The 19,127-nt window shown below is 40.5% G+C and overlaps 1 protein-coding gene across 6 annotated transcripts in view; it reads right to left on the bottom strand.

Annotated features, from left to right (window-relative positions):
• abhd6a (abhydrolase domain containing 6, acylglycerol lipase a) overlaps nucleotides 1–19,127 on the bottom strand; it is a 50,511-nt gene that overhangs the window by 5,506 nt on the left and 25,878 nt on the right. For all 6 annotated transcript variants that reach the window (XR_010459891.1, XR_010459890.1, XR_010459888.1 and 3 more), the window contains exons 4-5: nucleotides 14,601–14,714; nucleotides 8,229–8,361 (exon numbers count right to left, since the gene is read on the bottom strand). Coding sequence is in view for 2 of the 6 variants with exons in the window: in XM_065004624.1 (XP_064860696.1) it covers nucleotides 8,229–8,361; nucleotides 14,601–14,714 (247 nt within the window). In the remaining 4 variants the exon portion in view is untranslated. The remainder of the gene's footprint in view (nucleotides 1–8,228; nucleotides 8,362–14,600; nucleotides 14,715–19,127) is intronic.

Consider the following 19,127-nt stretch of genomic DNA (forward strand, 5'->3'; position numbering starts at 1 on the left):
CGGCTTGGGGGTAGAAGCTGTTAAGAAGCCTTTTAGACCTAGACTTGGTGCTCCGGTACTGCTTGCCGTGCGGTAGCAGAGAGAACAGTCTATGACTAGGGTGGCTGGAGTCTTTGGCAATTTTTAGGGCCTTCCTCTGACACTGCCTGGTATAGAGGTCCTGGATGGCAGGAAGCTTAGCCCCAGGGATGTACTAGGCCGTACACACTACCCTCTGTAGTGCCTTGCGGTCGGAGGCCGAGCAGTTGCCATAACAGGCAGTGATGCAACCGGTCAGGATGCTTTCGATGGTGCAGTTGTAGAACTTTGAGGATCTGGGGACCCATGCCAAATCTTTTCAGTCTCCTGAGGAGGAATAGGCTTTGTTGTGCCCTCTTCACGACTGTCTTGGTAGGTTTGGATCATGATAGTTCCTTGGTGATGTGGACACCAAGGAATTTGAAACTCTCAACCTGCTCCACTACAGCCACGTCGATGAGAATGGGGGCGTGGCTCGGTCCTTCTTTTCCCGAAGTCCACAATCATCTCCTTTGTCTTGAGCACTTTGAGGGAGAGGTTGTTATCCTGGCACCACACAGTGTTGTTACCTACCCTCACCCCCTGGGGGCGGCCCATCAGGAAGTCCAGGATCCAGTTGCAGAGGGAGGTGTTGTTACCTACCCTCACCCCCTGGGGGCGGCCCATCAGGAAGTCCAGGATCCAGTTGCAGAGGGAGGTGTTGTTACCTACACTCACCACCTAGGGGCGGCCCATCAGGAAGTCCAGGATCCAGTTGCAGAGGGAGGTGTTGTTACCTACCCTCACCCCCTGGGGGCGGCCCATCAGGAAGTCCAGGATCCAGTTGCAGAGGCAGGTGTTGTTACCTACACTCACCCCCTGGGGGCGGCCCATCAGGAAGTCCAGGATCCAGTTGCAGAGGGAGGTGTTGTTACCTACCCTCACCCCCTGGGGGCGGCCCATCAGGAAGTCCAGGATCCAGTTGCAGAGGGAGGTGTTGTTACCTACCCTCACCCCCTGGGGGCTGCCCATCAGGAAGTCCAGGATCCAGTTGCAGAGGGAGGTGTTGTTACCTACACTCACCCCCTGGGGGCGGCCCATCAGGAAGTCCAGGATCCAGAAGTCCACAATCATGGCACCACACTGTGTTGTTACCTACACTCACCACCTGGGGGCGGCCCATCAGGAAGTCCAGGATCCAGTTGCAGAGGGAGCTGTTTAGACCCAGGATCCTTAGCTCAGTGATGAGCTTTGAGGGCAGTATGTTAGGGGGAGGGACGAGCTCTACAGCCGAGTCCAAAAGCTGAAGAACATTCCGCACATCCAGGTACTTTCCGCAGGTGGAGTTATCGACAAAACTCACGGAAAACAGGAAGGGAAAAACCACTGCTGCTCATGTTCCCAGGTGATATGTATTTACAATGTTTCTACCCGTTTTCATCAGGCATCCATATCCCAGGTGGGGGGTGGAAGGTCCTATATATAGGGGCAGTACTCAGTGACATCACTTCCTGAAACAGGTAGGTACATTAAAAAAAAATAATAATAATGTATAACATAGTTTCACAATATTAACATTCAATGTATCAATATATATGATCATACAACAGGAAATGTGATCAATATTTACTCTACTCTGAGTCTCACAACTCAATCGCTGGTTTTCTGACCCTCCCAAAAGATAGAATTTGTAGATAATTGGCCCTCTTTCTGGGACTCCCCCACAAACAGGACCAAACCTGGCCTGTTGAGGAGTGACGGACTCCATCCTAGCTGGAGGGGTGCTCTCATCTTATCTACCAACATAGACAGGGCTCTAACTCCTCTAGCTCCACAATGAGATAAGGTGCAGGCCAGGCAGCAGGCTGTTAGCCAGCCTGCCAGCATAGTGGAGTCTGCCACTAGCACACTCAGTGTAGTCAGTTCAGCTATTCCCATTGAGACCGTGTCTGTGCCTCGATCTAGGTTGGGCAAAACTAAACATGGCGGTGTTCACTTTAGCTATCTCACTAGGATAAAGACCTCCTCCATTCCTGTCATTATTGAAAGAGATTGTGTTATCTAACATCTCAAAATAGGGCTACTTAATGTTAGATCCCTCACTTCCAAGGCAGTTATAGTCAATTAACTAATCACTGATCATAACCTTGATGTGATTGGCCTGACTGAAACATGGCTTAAGCCTGATGAATTTAGTGTGTTAAATGAGGCCTCACCTCCTGGTTACACTAGTGACCATATCCCCCACACATCCCGCAAAAGGCGGAGGTGTTGCTAACATTTACATTTACATTTAAGTCATTTAGCAGACGCTCTTATCCAGAGCGACTTTACGATAGCAAATTTCAACTTACCCATTTTCGTCTTTTGAGCTTCTAGTCATGAAATCTATGCAGCCTACTCAATCACTTTTTATAGCAACTGTTTACAGGCCTCCTAGGCTATATACAGCGTTCCTCATTGAGTTCCCTGAATTCCTATCGGACCTTGTAGTCATAGCAGATAATATTCTAATCTTTGGTGACTTTAATATTCACATGGAAAAGTCCACAGACCCACTCCAAAAGGCTTTCGGAGCCATCATCGACTCAGTGGGTTTTGTCCAACATGTCTCTGGACCTACTCACTGCCACAGTCATACTCTGGACCTAGTTTTATCCAACATGTCTCTGGACCTACTCACTGTCACAGTCATACTCTGGACCTAGTTTTATCCAACATGTCTCTGGACCTACTCACTGTCACAGTCATACTCTGGACCTAGTTTTATCCAACATGTCTCTGGACCTACTCACTGTCACAGTCATACTCTGGACCTAGTTTTATCCAACATGTCTCCGGACCTACTCACTGTCACAGTCATACTCTGGACCTAGTTTTATCCAACATGTCTCCGGACCTACTCACTGCCACAGTCATACTCTGGACCTAGTTTTGTCCAACATGTCTCCGGACCTACTCACTGCCACAGTCATACTCTGGACCTAGTTTTATCCAACATGTCTCCGGACCTACTCACTGCCACAGTCATACTCTGGACCTAGTTTTATCCAACATGTCTCTGGACCTACTCACTGTCACAGTCATACTCTGGACCTAGTTTTGTCCAGTGGAATAAATGTTGTGGATCTTAATAATCTCCTCATAATCCTGGACTATCGGACCACCATTTTATTACGTTTGGCAACAAATAATCTGCTCAGACCCCAACCAAGGATCATCAAAAGCTGTGCTATAAATTCTCAGACAACCCAAAAGATAACTAGATGCCCTTCCAGACTCCCTCCGCCTACCCAACGACGTCAGAGTACAAAAATAATTTAACCACCTAACTGAGGAACTCAATTTAACCTTGCGTAATAACCTAGATGCAGTCGCACCCCTAAAAACTAAAAACATTTGTCATAAGAAACTAGCTCCCTGGTATACAGAAAATACCCGAGCTCTGGAAAAGCTTCCAGAACATTGGAATGGAAATAGTGCTCCACCAAACTGGAAGCCTTCCAACTAGCTTGGAGAGACAGTACCGTATCGAAGAGCCCTTACTGCTGCTCCACCAAACTGGAAGTCTTCCTACTAGCTTGGAGAGACAGTACCATATCGAAGAGCCCTCACTGCTGCTCGATCATCCTATTGTTCCAACTTAATTGAGGAAAATAAGAACAATCCGAAATGTATTTTTGTTACTGTTGCAAAGCTAACTAAAAAGCAGCATTCCCCAAGAGAGGATGGCTTTCACTTCAGCAGTGATAAATTCATGAATTTCTTTGACGAAAAGATCATAATCATTAGAAACCAAATTACGGACTCCTCTTTAAATCTGCGTATTTCTCCAAAACTCAGTTGTCTATACAGATCTACCAGGACCTCAGATCAATGGAGACACTCAAGTTTTTAAAATCCTGTTTCTCTTGACCCATTCATGAAAATATTCATGTCCTCTAAACCTTCAAGCTGCATACTGGACCCTATTCCAACTAAACTACTGAAAGAGCTGCTTCCTGTGCTTGGCCCTCCTATGTTGAACATAATAAAAACGTCTCTCTATCCACCGGATGTGTACCAAACTCACTAAAAGTGGCAGTAATAAAGCCTCTCTTGAAAAAGCCAAACCTTGACCCAGAAAATCTTTAAAAACTAAAAATCAGCCGATATCGAATCTCCCATTCCTCTCAAAAGGTTTTAAAAAGCTGTTGCCCAGCAACTCACTGACTTCCTGAAGACAAACAATGTATACGAAACGCTTCAGTCTGGTTTTAGACCCCATCATAGCACTGAGACTGCACTTGTGAAGGTGGTAAATGACCTTTTAATGGCATCAGACCGAGGCTCTGCATCTGTCCTCGTGCTCCTAGACCTTAAGAGTTGCTTTTGATACCATCGATCACCACATTATTCTAGAGAGATTGGAAACCCAAATTGGTCGACACGGACAAGTTCTGGCCTGGTTCAGATCTTATCTGATGGAAAGATATCAGTTTGTCTCTGTGGATGGTTTGTCCTCTGACAAATCAATTATACGTTTCGGTGTTCATCAAGGTTCCGTTTTAGGACCACTATTCTTTTCACTATATATTTTACCTCTTGGGGATGTTATTCGAAAACATAATGTTAACTTTCACTGCTATGCGGATGACACACATCTGTACATTTCGATGAAACATGGTGAAGCCCAAAAATTGCCCTCCCTGGAAGCCTGTGTTTCAGACATAAGGATGTGGATGGCTGCAAATGTTCTACTTTTAAACTCGGAGAAAACGGAGATGCTTGTTCTAGGTCCCAAGAAAGAAAGAGATCTTCTGTTGAATCTGACAATAAATATTGATGGTTGTTCAGTCGTCTCAAATAAAACTGAAGGACCTCGGCGTTACTCTGGACCCTGAGCTCTCTTTTGACGGACATATCAAGACTATTTCTAGGACAGCTTTTTTCCATCTAGGTAACGTTTGCAAAAATCAGAAACTTTCTGTCCAAAAATGCAGAAAAATTGATCCATGCTTTATCACTTCTAGGTTAGCCTACTGCAATGCTCTACTTTCCAGCTACCTGGATAAAGGATTAAATAAACTTCAGTTAGTGCTAAATACGGCTGCTAGAATCCTGACTAGAACCAAAAACTTTGATCATATTACTCCAGTACTAGCCTCTCTACACTGGCTTCCTGTCAAAGCAAGGGCTGATTTCAAGGTTTTACTGCTAACCTACAAAGCATTACATGGGCTTGCTCCTACCTATCTCTCTGATTTGGTCCTGCCGTACATACCTACACGTACGCTACGGTCACAAGACGCAGGCCTCCTTACTGTCCCTAGAATATCTTAGCAAACAGCTGGAGGCAGGGCTCTCTCCTATAGAGCTCCATTTTTATGGAATGGTCTGCCTACCCATGTGAGAGACGCAAACTTTATTGAAGACTTATCTCTTCAGTAGATTCTATAATTGAGTGTAATCTAGCCCAGGGGTGTGAAGGTAAACGGAAAGGCACTGGAGCGACGAACCGCCCTTGCGGTCTCTGCCTGGCCGGTTCCCTCTCTGCCTCTGACCCTATTACGGGGGCTGAGTCACTGGCTTACTGGTGCTCTTCCATGCCGTCCCTAGGAGGGGTGCGTCACTTGAGTAGGGTTGAGTCACTGATGTGATCTTCCTGTCCGGGTTGGCGCCCCCTATTGGTTTGTGTCGTGGGGGAGATCTTCATGTGCTATACTCGGCCACTGTCTCGGTGGCTGGTCTCAGACAATCCCGCAGGTGAAGAAGCCGGATGTGCAGGTCCTGGGTTGATGTGGTTACACATGGTTTGCGGTTGTGAAGCCAGTTAGACACACTGCCAAATTCTCTAAAACGAAGTTGGAGGTGGCTTATGGTAGAGAAATTAACATTAAATTCTCTGGCAACAGCTCTGGTGGACATTCCTGCAGTCAGCATGCCAATTGCATGCTCCCTCAAAATTTGAGACATCTGTGGCATTGTGTTTTTGTGACAAAACAGCACATTTTAGAGTGGCCTTTTATTGTCCCCAGCACAAGGGGACAATGATTATGTAATGATTATGCTGTATAACCAGCTTCTTGATATGCCACACCTGTCAGGTGGTTGGATTATCTTGGCAAAGGGATAAATGCTCATTAACAGGGATGGAAACAAATTTGTTCACAAAATCTGAGAGAAATAATATGTTTGTGCGTCTGGAACATTTCTGGGATCTTTTATTTCAGCTGTTGCGTTTATATTTTTTGGTCAGTGTAAATAAACATCTAAGAAAATGATCCCGAAGGCCTGTTGGCATGAGGAGTTCTATAATTCATAATATAATTCATCATTTGAGCATGTATTTATTAAATTGTGAATCAACATTAGGAATATTTCAACCCCACAAACACACCCTTGTTAAAAAGACAATTAAATTATAGAATAGGTAGCATATATAAAAAATACATAAAAAAAAGTGTTATATGATTGCAAACTTGCGGGAAACTATGTCACTATGGACATTTTCTGCAGCCATTTTGAAAAGTTACTTTAGAACTAAGCTGTACCTGCTACTTTAGAACTAAGCTGTACCTGTTACTTTAGAACTAAGCTGTACCTGTTACTTTAGAACTAAGCTGTACCTGTTACTTTAGAACTAAGCTGTACCTGTTACTTTAGAACTAAGCTGTACCTGCTACTTTAGAACTAAGCTGTACCTGTTACTTTAGAACTAAGCTGTACCTGCTACTTTAGAACTAAGCTGTACCTGCTACTTTAGAACTAAGCTGTACCTGCTACTTTAGAACTAAGCTGTACCTGTTACTTTAGAACTAAGCTGTACCTGCTACTTTAGAACTAAGCTGTACCTGCTACTTTAGAACTAAGCTGTACCTGCTACTTTAGAACTAAGCTGTACCTGCTACTTTAGAACTAAGCTGTACCTGCTACTTTAGAACTAAGCTGTACCTGTTACTTTAGAACTAAGCTGTACCTGTTACTTTAGAACTAAGCTGTACCTGCTACTTTAGAACTAAGCTGTACCTGTTACTTTAGAACTAAGCTGTACCTGCTACTTTAGAACTAAGCTGTACCTGCTACTTTAGAACTAAGCTGTACCTGCTACTTTAGAACTAAGCTGTACCTGTTACTTTAGAACTAAGCTGTACCTGCTACTTTAGAACTAAGCTGTACCTGCTACTTTAGAACTAAGCTGTACCTGCTACTTTAGAACTAAGCTGTACCTGCTACTTTAGAACTAAGCTGTACCTGCTACTTTAGAACTAAGCTGTACCTGCTACTTTAGAACTAAGCTGTACCTGTTACTTTAGAACTAAGATGTACCTGTTACTTTAGAACTAAGCTGTACCTGCTACTTTAGAACTGTAAACTGTACCTGTTACTTTAGAACTAAGCTGTACCTGTTACTTTAGAACTAAGCTGTACCTGTTACTTTAGAACTGTAAACTGTACCTGCTACTTTAGAACTAAGCTGTACCTGCTACTTTAGAACTAAGCTGTACCTGTTACTTTAGAACTAAGCTGTACCTGCTACTTTAGAACTAAGCTGTACCTGCTACTTTAGAACTAAGCTGTACCTGTTACTTTAGAACTAAGCTGTACCTGTTACTTTAGAACTAAGCTGTACCTGCTACTTTAGAACTGTAAACTGTACCTGTTACTTTAGAACTAAGCTGTACCTGTTACTTTAGAACTGTAAGCTGTACCTGTTACTTTAGAACTGTAAGCTGTACCTGTTACTTTAGAACTGTAAGCTGTACCTGTTACTTTAGAACTGTAAGCTGTACCTGTTACTTTAGAACTGTAAGCTGTACCTGTTACTTTAGAACTGTAAGCTGTACCTGTTACTTTAGAACTGTAAGCTGTACCTGTTACTTTAGAACTAAGCTGTACCTGTTACTTTAGAACTAAGCTGTACCTGTTACTTTAGAACTAAGCTGTACCTGTTACTTTAGAACTGTAAGCTGTACCTGTTACTTTAGAACTAAGCTGTACCTGCTACTTTAGAACTAAGCTGTACCTGTTGTAGAACTAAGCTGTACCTGTTACTTTAGAACTAAGCTGTACCTGTTACTTTAGAACTAAGCTGTACCTGCTACTTTAGAACTAAGCTGTACCTGTTACTTTAGAACTAAGCTGTACCTGTTACTTTAGAACTAAGCTGTACCTGTTACTTTAGAACTAAGCTGTACCTGTTACTTTAGAACTGTAAGCTGTACCTGTTGCTTTAGAACTGTAAACTGTACCTGCCGGACAGATGAGGGTGACACTGCAAAGGTCGTTGGGGTAACGGGCTGCATACACCCCAGCAACGTTTCCTCCCATGGAGGTGCCCACGAGATGGAAGGGCCTCTTGGTCAGACGGACACTCTCCACGAACTGGACACACACAGAGGGGACACAGAGGGGACACAGAGACATGTACTGTAATCCAGCATGAAAACATACCAGTAGCAGTTCACAGCAGTCGTTCTGCCCCTGAACAAGGCAGTTAACCCACTGTTCCTAGGCCGTCATTGAACATAGGAATTTGTTCGTAACTGACTTGCCTGGTTAAATAAAGATAAAATTAAATACAAAAATAAATATACACACAGTATAAGATAATAAGTTCCCATTTTCCCCAAAACATTTATCTTTATGTATCAGTATATTTGAATTCAACCATATGATTTGGTGCTTTTTCTGTCATTTTTTCCCGGGGGATAATATTGAAAATGTAACCAAGCTTTTATGGATTCTTTGAGGAAATGTCCATTAAGAAATAATGCAGTAACGAAGTCACAAGTCTTTATTTCTATAAAAGTAAATATTTTTGAAAAATAAAAAGTTGGTATTTTTCTAAGATTTTACATGAGATCCAACTCATATTTACATATAGTTTGAATCCATGAGGGTTTCAGGGATTGATTCAAAGCTTCAATGTTCTTTATGTTCAGCCCTCCCCTTGTCATGTGTAATTATAGATGTATTTCCGTTTGACCTTTTCTGGTAAACTGAAAGATCTAAAGATGTAAAGATATTGGCTTCAAACTGCAGAAATGGGGATGGAAGTGACAAGAAGAGACAGACGAACTGAGAGACAATGAATGTGTTTATCAACCACACTCTGACAAAAGACAAAGCTTTATCTTTCCACTACAATAGTCTTTCGTCAATCTTAATTAGTTTCAACTAAATGGAATGTACAGTGCATTCGGAAAGTATTCAGACCACTTGACTTTTTCAACATTTTGTTACGTTACAGCCTCATTCTAAAATGCATTAAATCGTTCCCCCCCCCTCATCAATCTACACACAATACCCCAGAATTACATCACAATACCCAACAATGACATCACAATACCCCATAATGACATCACAATACCCCACAATGAAAAAGAAAAAACTGCCTTTTAGAAATTCTTGCAAATGTATAAAAAAAATAAAAAAGGAAATATCACATTTACATTCAGACTCTTGACTCAGTACTTTGTTGAAGCCCCTTTGGCAGCGATTTCAGCCTTATATCTTCTTGGGTACGTCGCTACAAGCTTGGCACACCTGTATTTGGGGAGTTTCTCCCATTCTTCTCTACAGATCCTCTCAAGCGCTGTCAGGTTGGATGGGGAGTGTCGCTGCACAACTATTTCCAGGTCTCTCAGGAGATTTTCGATCGGGTTCGAGTCCGGGCTCTGGCTGGGCCACTCAAGGACATTCAGAGACTTGTCCCGAAGCCACTCCTGCGTTGTCTTGGCTGTGTGGTTAGGGTCGTTGTCCTGTTGGAAGGTGAACCTTCACCCCAGTCTGAGGTCCTGAGCAATCTGGAGCAGGTTTTCATCAAGGATCTCGCTGTACTTTGCTCCATTCATCTTTCTTCGATCCTGACTAGTCTCCCAGTCCATGCCACTGATCCCCACAGCATGATGCTGCCACCACCATGCTTCACCGTAGGGATGGTGCCAGGTTTCCTCCAGATGTGATGCTTGGCATTCAGGTCAAAGAGTTCAATCTTGGTGTCATCAGACCAGAGAATCTTGTTTCTCATGGTCTGAGTGTCTTTAGGTGCCTTTTGGCAAACTCCAAGTTGGCTGTCATGTGCCTTTTACTGAGGGGTGGCTTCCGTCTGGCCACTCTACCATAAAGGCCTGATTGGTGGAGTGCTGCAGAGATGGTTGTCCTTCTGGAAGGTTCTCCCATCTCTACAGAGGAACTCTGGAGCTCTGTCAGAGTGACCATCAGGTTCTTGGTCACCTCTCTGACCAAGGCCCTTCTCCCCGATTGCTCAGTTTGGCCGGGCGGCCAGCTCTAGGAAGAGTCTTGGTGGTTCCAAACTTCTTCCATTTAAGAATGATGGAGGCCACTGTGTTCTTGGGGACCTTAAATGCTACAGAAATGTTTTGGTACCCTTCCCCAGATCTGTGCCTCGACACAACCCTGCCTCAGGGCTCTACGGACAATTCCTTCAACCTCATTGGCTTGGTATTTGCTCTGACATGCACTGTCAACTGTGGGACCTTATATAGACAGTGTGTGTGCCTTTCCAAATCATGTCCAATCAATTGATTTTACCACAGGTGGACTCCAATCAAGTTGACGAAACATCTCAATGATGATCAATGGGAACAGGATCTGAATACTTATGGGGTATTGTGTGTATATCAGTGAGGAAAAAAATATAATTTAATACATTTTAGAATTAGTGTGTAATGTAACAAAAAAAAAAAAGTTAAGGGGTCTGAGTACTTTCAGAATGCACTGTAGATGCCAATCATGTCCACTGGGCCATTGCGCCACTTAATTGGTACGCAACACAGCAAAAGATAGTTGGACTTTCTTAGGGAACCCGCTCTGAAAATGGCACATTTCTCATCATTTATGCCAGGCACCCATGTTGTCCAAAAAGTTACACTTTTGATTTATCTGTCAAATTAATCCCCCCCCCCCCCCCAAGAATCTTCATGATCATCCAGGTGCTTTCAGGTGCTTTTTGGAAAACTTGAGTCAACTTTTTGGACTTCATGGGTCCCATTATGTGTGGTGAAAATCAAACCCTGCATTCCACAGTAAGAACCTCATACCAACCGTCAGCATGGTGGTGGTAGTGTGATGGTTTGGGGATGCTTTGCTGCATCAGGACCTGGATGACTTGCATTAATTCTGCTCTGTATCAAAGAATTCTACAGGAGAATGTCTGGCCATCTGTCTGTGAACTGAAGCTAAAACGCAGCTGGGTCACGCAGCGAGACAATGATCCAAAATACATAATCAAGTCTACATGAAAATGGTTTTCGAATGGCCTAGTCAAAGTCCAGACCTAATCCAATTTGAGATGTTGTGGCAGGGCCTGAAACGAGCAGTTCACGCTTGAAAACCCACAAATGACCCCGTTCTGCATGGAAGAGTGGGCCAAAATTCCTCCACAGCGGTCTGAGAGACTGATTATCAACTACAGGAAGTGTTTGGTTGGAGTCATTGCAGCTAAAGGAGGCACAACCAGTTGTTGAGTGTAAGGGGGGAAATTACATTTTCACACTTGGGAATTGGGGGTTTTATAACTTTGTTAATGAAGTTCCCTTTATCTAATATTAGGTTTTGGTTGAAGATCTTATTGGCAAAAAAATGGCGCTGAAGAACATGCCTGACGTTTTACAATCTTTTACAAATTGTGCTGTTTTGTAATGTTTTTGCATAACTTATTTTTTTACTTATTGTGTTATAATGTGGTTCTACCGTCTCTGATGACTGAGAAACACTTGTGGACATCCAAAAAGCGACTGGAAGAAATGTTTTCCTTTAACGAGTCCGACGAGAAGGATATCCTGCTTTCACTGGAACAGGCCCAGATCCAAGCCTTTCACAGGAACAGGCCCAGATCCAAGCCTTTCACTGGAACAGGCCCAGATCCAAGCCTTTCACAGGAACAGGCCCAGATCCAAGCCTTTCACTGGAACAGGCCCAGATCCAAGCCTTTCACTGGAACAGGCCCAGATCCAAGCCTTTCACAGGAACAGGCCCAGATCCACGCCTTTGCGTGAAGAAAAGACGCCGGAAAAGGGGACGCAGATCGGGGATCCTTCTGAGAATCCGTAGGCGAGCGAGTAAACTCCCAATGCCTTCCATTCTCCTTGCTAACGTGCAATCGTTAGAAAAATTGACGACATATTAAGATTATCCTACCAACGGGACATTAAAAACTGTATTGAATCTTATGTTTCACCGAGACGTGGCTGAATGAAGAAACAAACAGTATAGAGCTGGCAGGATGTTCCATGCACCGGCAGAACAGAGACGCTACCTCTGGTAAGACCAGGGTATGTGTCTTTTTGTCAATAACAGCTGGTGTGTGATGTTTAATATTAAAGAAGTCTCGAGGTATTGCTCGCCTGAGGTAGAGTACCTTATGATAAGCTGAAGACCACACTATCTACCAAGAGAGTTCTCATCTGTATTATTCGTAGCCGTCTATTGACCACCACAAAGTGAAGCTGGCACTAAGACCGCTCTCAACCAACTCTATGAAGGCCATAAGCAAAGAAGAAAATGCTCATCCAGAAGCGGCGCTCCTAGTGGCCGGGGACTTTAATTCCAAGCAAACAAATCATTTTTACCAGGATGTCACTTTTTCTTTTTTTTTTTACCTTTATCTTACTAGGCAAGTCAGTTAAGAACGAATCCTTATTTTCAATGACGGCCTAGGAACAGTGGGTTAACTGCCTGTTCATGTGCATGTGCAACCACGGGGGAAATAAATCCAAGACCAACTTTACTCCATGAACAGAGATGCCTACAAAGCCCTCCTTACAAGCAACAACTAAAGCAGGAAGTACCAGTGACTCGCTCAATACGGAAGTGGTCAGATGAAGAGGATGCTACAGGACTGTATTGCAGCACAGACTGGAATATGTTCCGGGATTCATCCAATGGCTATCTGAAGATGTTTTTTTACATTTTTTTATTTGACCTTTATTTAACCAGGTAGGCTAGTTGAAAACAAGTTCTCATTTACATCTGCGACCTGGCTAAGATAAAGCAAAGCAGTGCGACACAAACAACAACAGAGTTACACATGGAGTAAACAAACAAGCCATTAACACAACAAACAAGTCAATAAGACAAAATAAAAAAAGAAAGTCTATATACAGTGTGTGCAAATGGCATGAGGTGGTAAGGCAATAAATGGGCCATAGTAGAGAAGTAATTGCAATTTAGCAAATTGACACAGGAGTGATAGATGTGCAGATGATGATGTGCAAGTAGAAATACTGGTGTGCAAAAGAGCAGAAAAGTAAATAAAAACAATATGGGGATGAGGTAGGTAGTTGACTGGATGGGGTATTTACAGATGGGCTATGTACAGCTGCAGCGATCGGTTAGCTGCTCAGATAGCTTTTGTTTAAAGTTAGTGAGGGAAATATAAGTTTCCAGCTTCAGCGATTTTTGCAATTCGTTCCTGTCATTGGCAGCAGAGAACTGGAAGGAAAGGCGGCCAAAGGAGGTGTTGGCTTTGGGATGACCAGTGACATATACCTGCTACCTGGAGCGCGTGCTATGGGTGGGTGTTGCTATGGTGACCAGTGAGCTGAGACAAGGCAGAGCTTCAATTAGCAAAGACTAAAAGATGACCTTGAACCAGTGGGTTTGGCGACGAATATGTAGTGAGGGCCAGCCAACGAGAGCATACAGGTCGCAGTGGTGGGTGGTACATGGGGCTTTGGTGACAAAACGGATGGCACTGTGATAGACTGCATCCAATTTGCTGAATAGAGTGTTGGAGGCTATTTTGTAAATGACATCGCCGAAGTCGAGGATCGGTGGGATAGTCAGTTTTACGAGGGTATGTTTGGCGGAGTGAGTGAAGGAGGCTTTGTTGCGAAATAGGAAGCCGATTCTAGATTTAATTTTGGTTTGGAGATTTTTAATATGAGTCTGGACTGAGAGTTTACAGTCTAGCCAGACACCTAGGTATTTGTAGTTGTCCACATATCCTAAGTCGGAACCGTCCAGAGTAGTGATGCTAGTCGGGCGGGCGGGTAGCGAACGGTTGAAAAGCATGCATTTAGTTTTACTAGATTTTAAGAGCAGTTGGAGGCCACGGAAGGAGTGTTGTATGGCATTGAAGCTCATTTGGAGGTTTGTTAACACAGGTAAGGGCCAGAAGTATACAGAATGGTGTCGTCTGCGTAGAGGTGGATCAGAGACTCACCAGCAGCAAGAGCGACATCATTGATGTATACAGAGAAAAGAGTCGGCCCGAGAACTGAACCCTGTGGTGCCCCCATAGAGACTGCCAGAGGTCCGGACAACAGGCCCTCCAATTTGACCCACTGAACTCCATCTGAGAAGTAGTTGGTGAACCAGGCGAGGAAGTGATTTGAGAAACCAAGGCTGTTGAGTCTGCCGATAAGAATAAGGTGATTGACAGAGTCGAAAGCCTTGGCCAGGTACTTATTATGACTGAGATATGCGGTTGTCTCACCTAGCTAAAGAGTTTCTGCTAAATGACTCAATTGTAAATGTAAAATGTTACTTTGGTACAGTAACAGTATATGGTGTTTACAGTGGTGTAACGTGACGGAGAGCTTACAGAAGAAAAATGAATGTAATCAATCAATCAAATCAAACCAACCAATCAGTACCTGTCGTATCCTCTTGACCTGTCCCTCTATGGAATAGTCTCTGGCATCGGTGCGGCTGGTGCCCTCGTGTCCGGGCATGTCAATGCACAGCAGGTGCTGGTGCTTGGGCAGGAACTACAGGTAGAGACAAACAGCACAGTTAACACCTCAACCACACTGTCTATCTACTACAGATAGACATACAGCACAGTTAACACCTCAGACATACATCACAGTTAACACCTCAGACATACATCACAGTTAACACCTCAGACATACAGCACAGTTAACACCTCAGACATACATCACAGTTAACACCTCAGACATACAGCACAGTTAACACCTCAGACATACAGCACAGTTAACACCTCAGACATACAGCACAGTTAACACCTCAGACATACAGCACAGTTAACACCTCAGACATACATCACAGTTAACACCTCAGACATACATCACAGTTAACACCTCAGACACAGCACAGTTAACACCTCAGACATACATCACAGTTAACACCTCAGACATACAGCACAGTTAACACCTCAGACATACAGCACAGTTAACACCTCAGACATACAGCACAGTTAACACCTCAGACATACATCACAGTTAACACCTCAGACATACAGCACAGTTAACACCTCAGACATACAGCACAGTTAACACCTCAGACATACAGCACAGTTAACACCTCAGACATACAGCACAGTTAACACCTCAGACATACAGCACAGTTAACACCTCAGACATACAGCACAGTTAACACCTCAGACATACATCACAGTTAACACCTCAGACATACAGCACAGTTAACACCTCAGACATACAGCACAGTTAACACCTCAGACATACATCACAGTTAACACCTCAGACATACAGCACAGTTAACACCTCAGACATACAGCACAGTTAACACCTCAGACATACAGACATACAGCACAGTTATATACAAGGTACATCACAGTTAAAAACGAAAAACATTACTTGAGTCTACATATCCTGTCTACTTGATCCATTAATGATCCTTATCCTGTTATTACACTACTAACAACATAATCGTTACATTATTCTGTAGGTATTAACATTGTTACAGTAGTAATTACATCGTTACATTATTCTGTAGGTATTAACATTGTTACAGTAGTAATTACATCGTTACATTATTCTGTAGGTATTAACATTGTTACAGTAGTAATTACATACGTTACATTATTCTGTAGGTATTAACATTGTTACAGTAGTAATTACATCGTTACATTATTCTGTAGGTATTAACATTGTTACAGTAGTAATTACATCGTTACATTATTCTGTAGGTATTAACATTGTTACAGTAGTAATTACATCGTTACATTATTCTGTAGGTATTAACATTGTTACAGTAGTAATTACATCGTTACATTATTCTGTAGGTATTAACATTGTTACAGTAGTAATTACATCGTTACATTATTCTGTAGGTATTAACATTGTTACAGTAGTAATTACATCGTTACATTATTCTGTAGGTATTAACATTGTTACAGTAGTAATTACATCGTTACATTATTCTGTAGGTATTAACATTGTTACAGTAGTAATTACATCGTTACATTATTCTGTAGGTATTAACATTGTTACAGTAGTAATTACATCGTTACATTATTCTGTAGGTATTAACATTGTTACAGTATTCTGTAGGTATTAACATCAGTAGTAATTTACATTATTCTGTAGGTATTAACATTGTTACAGTAGTAGTTATTATTAACATCAGTAGTTACATTATTCTGTAGGTATTAACATTGTTACAGTAGTAATTACATCGTTACATTATTCTGTAGGTATTAACATTGTTACAGTAGTAATTACATCGTTACATTATTCTTAGGTAGGTATTAACATTGTTACAGTAGTAGTAATTACATCGTTACATTATTCTGTAGGTATTAACATTGTTACATCGTAGTAATTACATCGTTACATTATTCTGTAGGTATTAACATTCAGTAGTAATTGTTACATTAGGTATTAACATTGTTACTGTAGTAATTACATCGTTACATTATTCTGTAGGTATTAACATTGTTACAGTAGTAATTAGTTACATTATTCTGTAGGTATTAACATTGTTACAGTAGTTACATTATTCTGTAGGTATTAACATTGTTACAGTAGTAATTACATCGTTACATTATTCTGTAGGTATTAACATTGTTACAGTAGTAATTACATCGTTACATTATTCTGTAGGTATTAACATTGTTACAGTAGTAATTACATCGTTACATTATTCTGTAGGTATTAACATTGTTACAGTAGTAATTACATCGTTACATTATTCTGTAGGTATTAACATTGTTACAGTAGTAATTACATCGTTACATTATTCTGTAGGTATTAACATTGTTACAGTAGTAATTACATCGTTACATTATTCTGTAGGTATTAACATTGTTACAGTAGTAATTACATCGTTACATTATTCTGTAGGTATTAACATTGTTACAGTAGTAATTACATCGTTACATTATTCTGTAGGTATTAACATTGTTACAGTAGTAATTACATCGTTACATTATTCTGTAGGTATTAACATTGTTATTAACATTGTTACAGTAGTATTACATTACAGTAGTAATTACGTTACATTATTCTGTAGGTATTAACATTGTTACAGTAGTAATTACATCGTTACATTATTCTGTAGGTATTAACATTGTTACAGTAGTAATTACATCGTTACATTATTCTGTAGGTATTAACATTGTTACAGTAGTAATTACATCGTTACATTATTCTGTAGGTATTAACATTGTTACAGTAGTAATTACATCGTTACATTATTCTGTAGGTATTAACATTGTTACAGTAGTAATTACATCGTTACATTATTCTGTAGGTATTAACATTGTTACAGTAGTAATTACATCGTTACATTATTCTGTAGGTATTAACATTGTTACAGTAGTAATTACATCGTTACATTATTCTGTAGGTATTAACATTGTTACAGTAGTAATTACATCGTTACATTATTCTGTAGGTATTAACATTGTTACAGTAGTAATTACATCGTTACATTATTCTGTAGGTATTAACATTGTTACAGTAGTAATTATTCATCATTGTTACATTATTCTGTTACATTAGGTATTAACATTGTTACAGTAGTAATTACATCGTTACATTATTCTGTAGGTATTAACATTGTTACAGTAGTAATTACATCGTTACATTATTCTGTAGGTATTAACATTGTTACAGTAGTAATTACATCGTTACATTATTCTGTAGGTATTAACATTGTTACAGTAGTAATTACATCGTTACATTATTCTGTAGGTATTAACATTGTTACAGTAGTAATTACATCGTTACATTATTCTGTAGGTATTAACATTGTTACAGTAGTAATTACATCGTTACATTATTCTGTAGGTATTAACATTGGTAATTAACATTATTCTGTAGGTATTAACATTGTTACAGTAGTAATTACATCGTTACATTATTCTGTAGGTATTAACATTGTTACAGTAGTAATTACATCGTTACATTATTCTGTAGGTATTAACATTGTTACAGTAGTAATTACATCGTTACATTATTCTGTAGGTATTAACATTGTTACAGTAGTAATTACATCGTTACATTATTCTGTAGGTATTAACATTGTTACAGTAGTAATTACATCGTTACATTATTCTGTAGGTATTATTCTGTAGGTATTAACATTGTTACAGTAGTAATTACATCGTTACATTATTCTGTAGGTATTAACATTGTTACAGTAGTAATTACATCGTTACATTATTCTGTAGGTATTAACATTGTTACAGTAGTAATTACATCGTTACATTATTCTGTAGGTATTAACATTGTTACAGTAGTAATTACATCGTTACATTATTCTGTAGGTATTAACATTGTTACAGTAGTAATTACATCGTTACATTATTCTGTAGGTATTAACATTGTTACAGTAGTAATTACATCGTTACATTATTCTGTAGGTATTAACATTGTTACAGTAGTAATTACATCGTTACATTATTCTGTAGGTATTAACATTGTTACAGTAGTAATTACATCGTTACATTATTCTGTAGGTATTAACATTGTTACAGTAGTAATTACATCGTTACATTATTCTGTAGGTATTAACATTGTTACAGTAGTAATTACATCGTTACATTATTCTGTAGGTATTAACATTGTTACAGTAGTAATTACATCGTTACATTATTCTGTAGGTATTAACATTGTTACAGTAGTAATTACATCGTTACATTATTCTGTAGGTATTAACATTGTTACAGTAGTAATTACATTATTCTGTTAACATTATTCTGTAGGTATTAACATTGTTACAGTAGTAATTACATCGTTACATTATTCTGTAGGTATTAACATTGTTACAGTAGTAATTACATCGTTACATTATTCTGTAGGTATTAACATTGTTACAGTAGTAATTACATTATTCGTTACATTATTCTGTAGGTATTAACATTGTTACAGTAGTAATTACATCGTTACATTATTCTGTAGGTATTAACATTGTTA

Source organism: Oncorhynchus nerka, linkage group LG2 (genome assembly GCF_034236695.1).
Source record: "Oncorhynchus nerka isolate Pitt River linkage group LG2, Oner_Uvic_2.0, whole genome shotgun sequence".
NCBI classification, from domain to species: Eukaryota; Metazoa; Chordata; class Actinopteri; order Salmoniformes; family Salmonidae; genus Oncorhynchus; species Oncorhynchus nerka.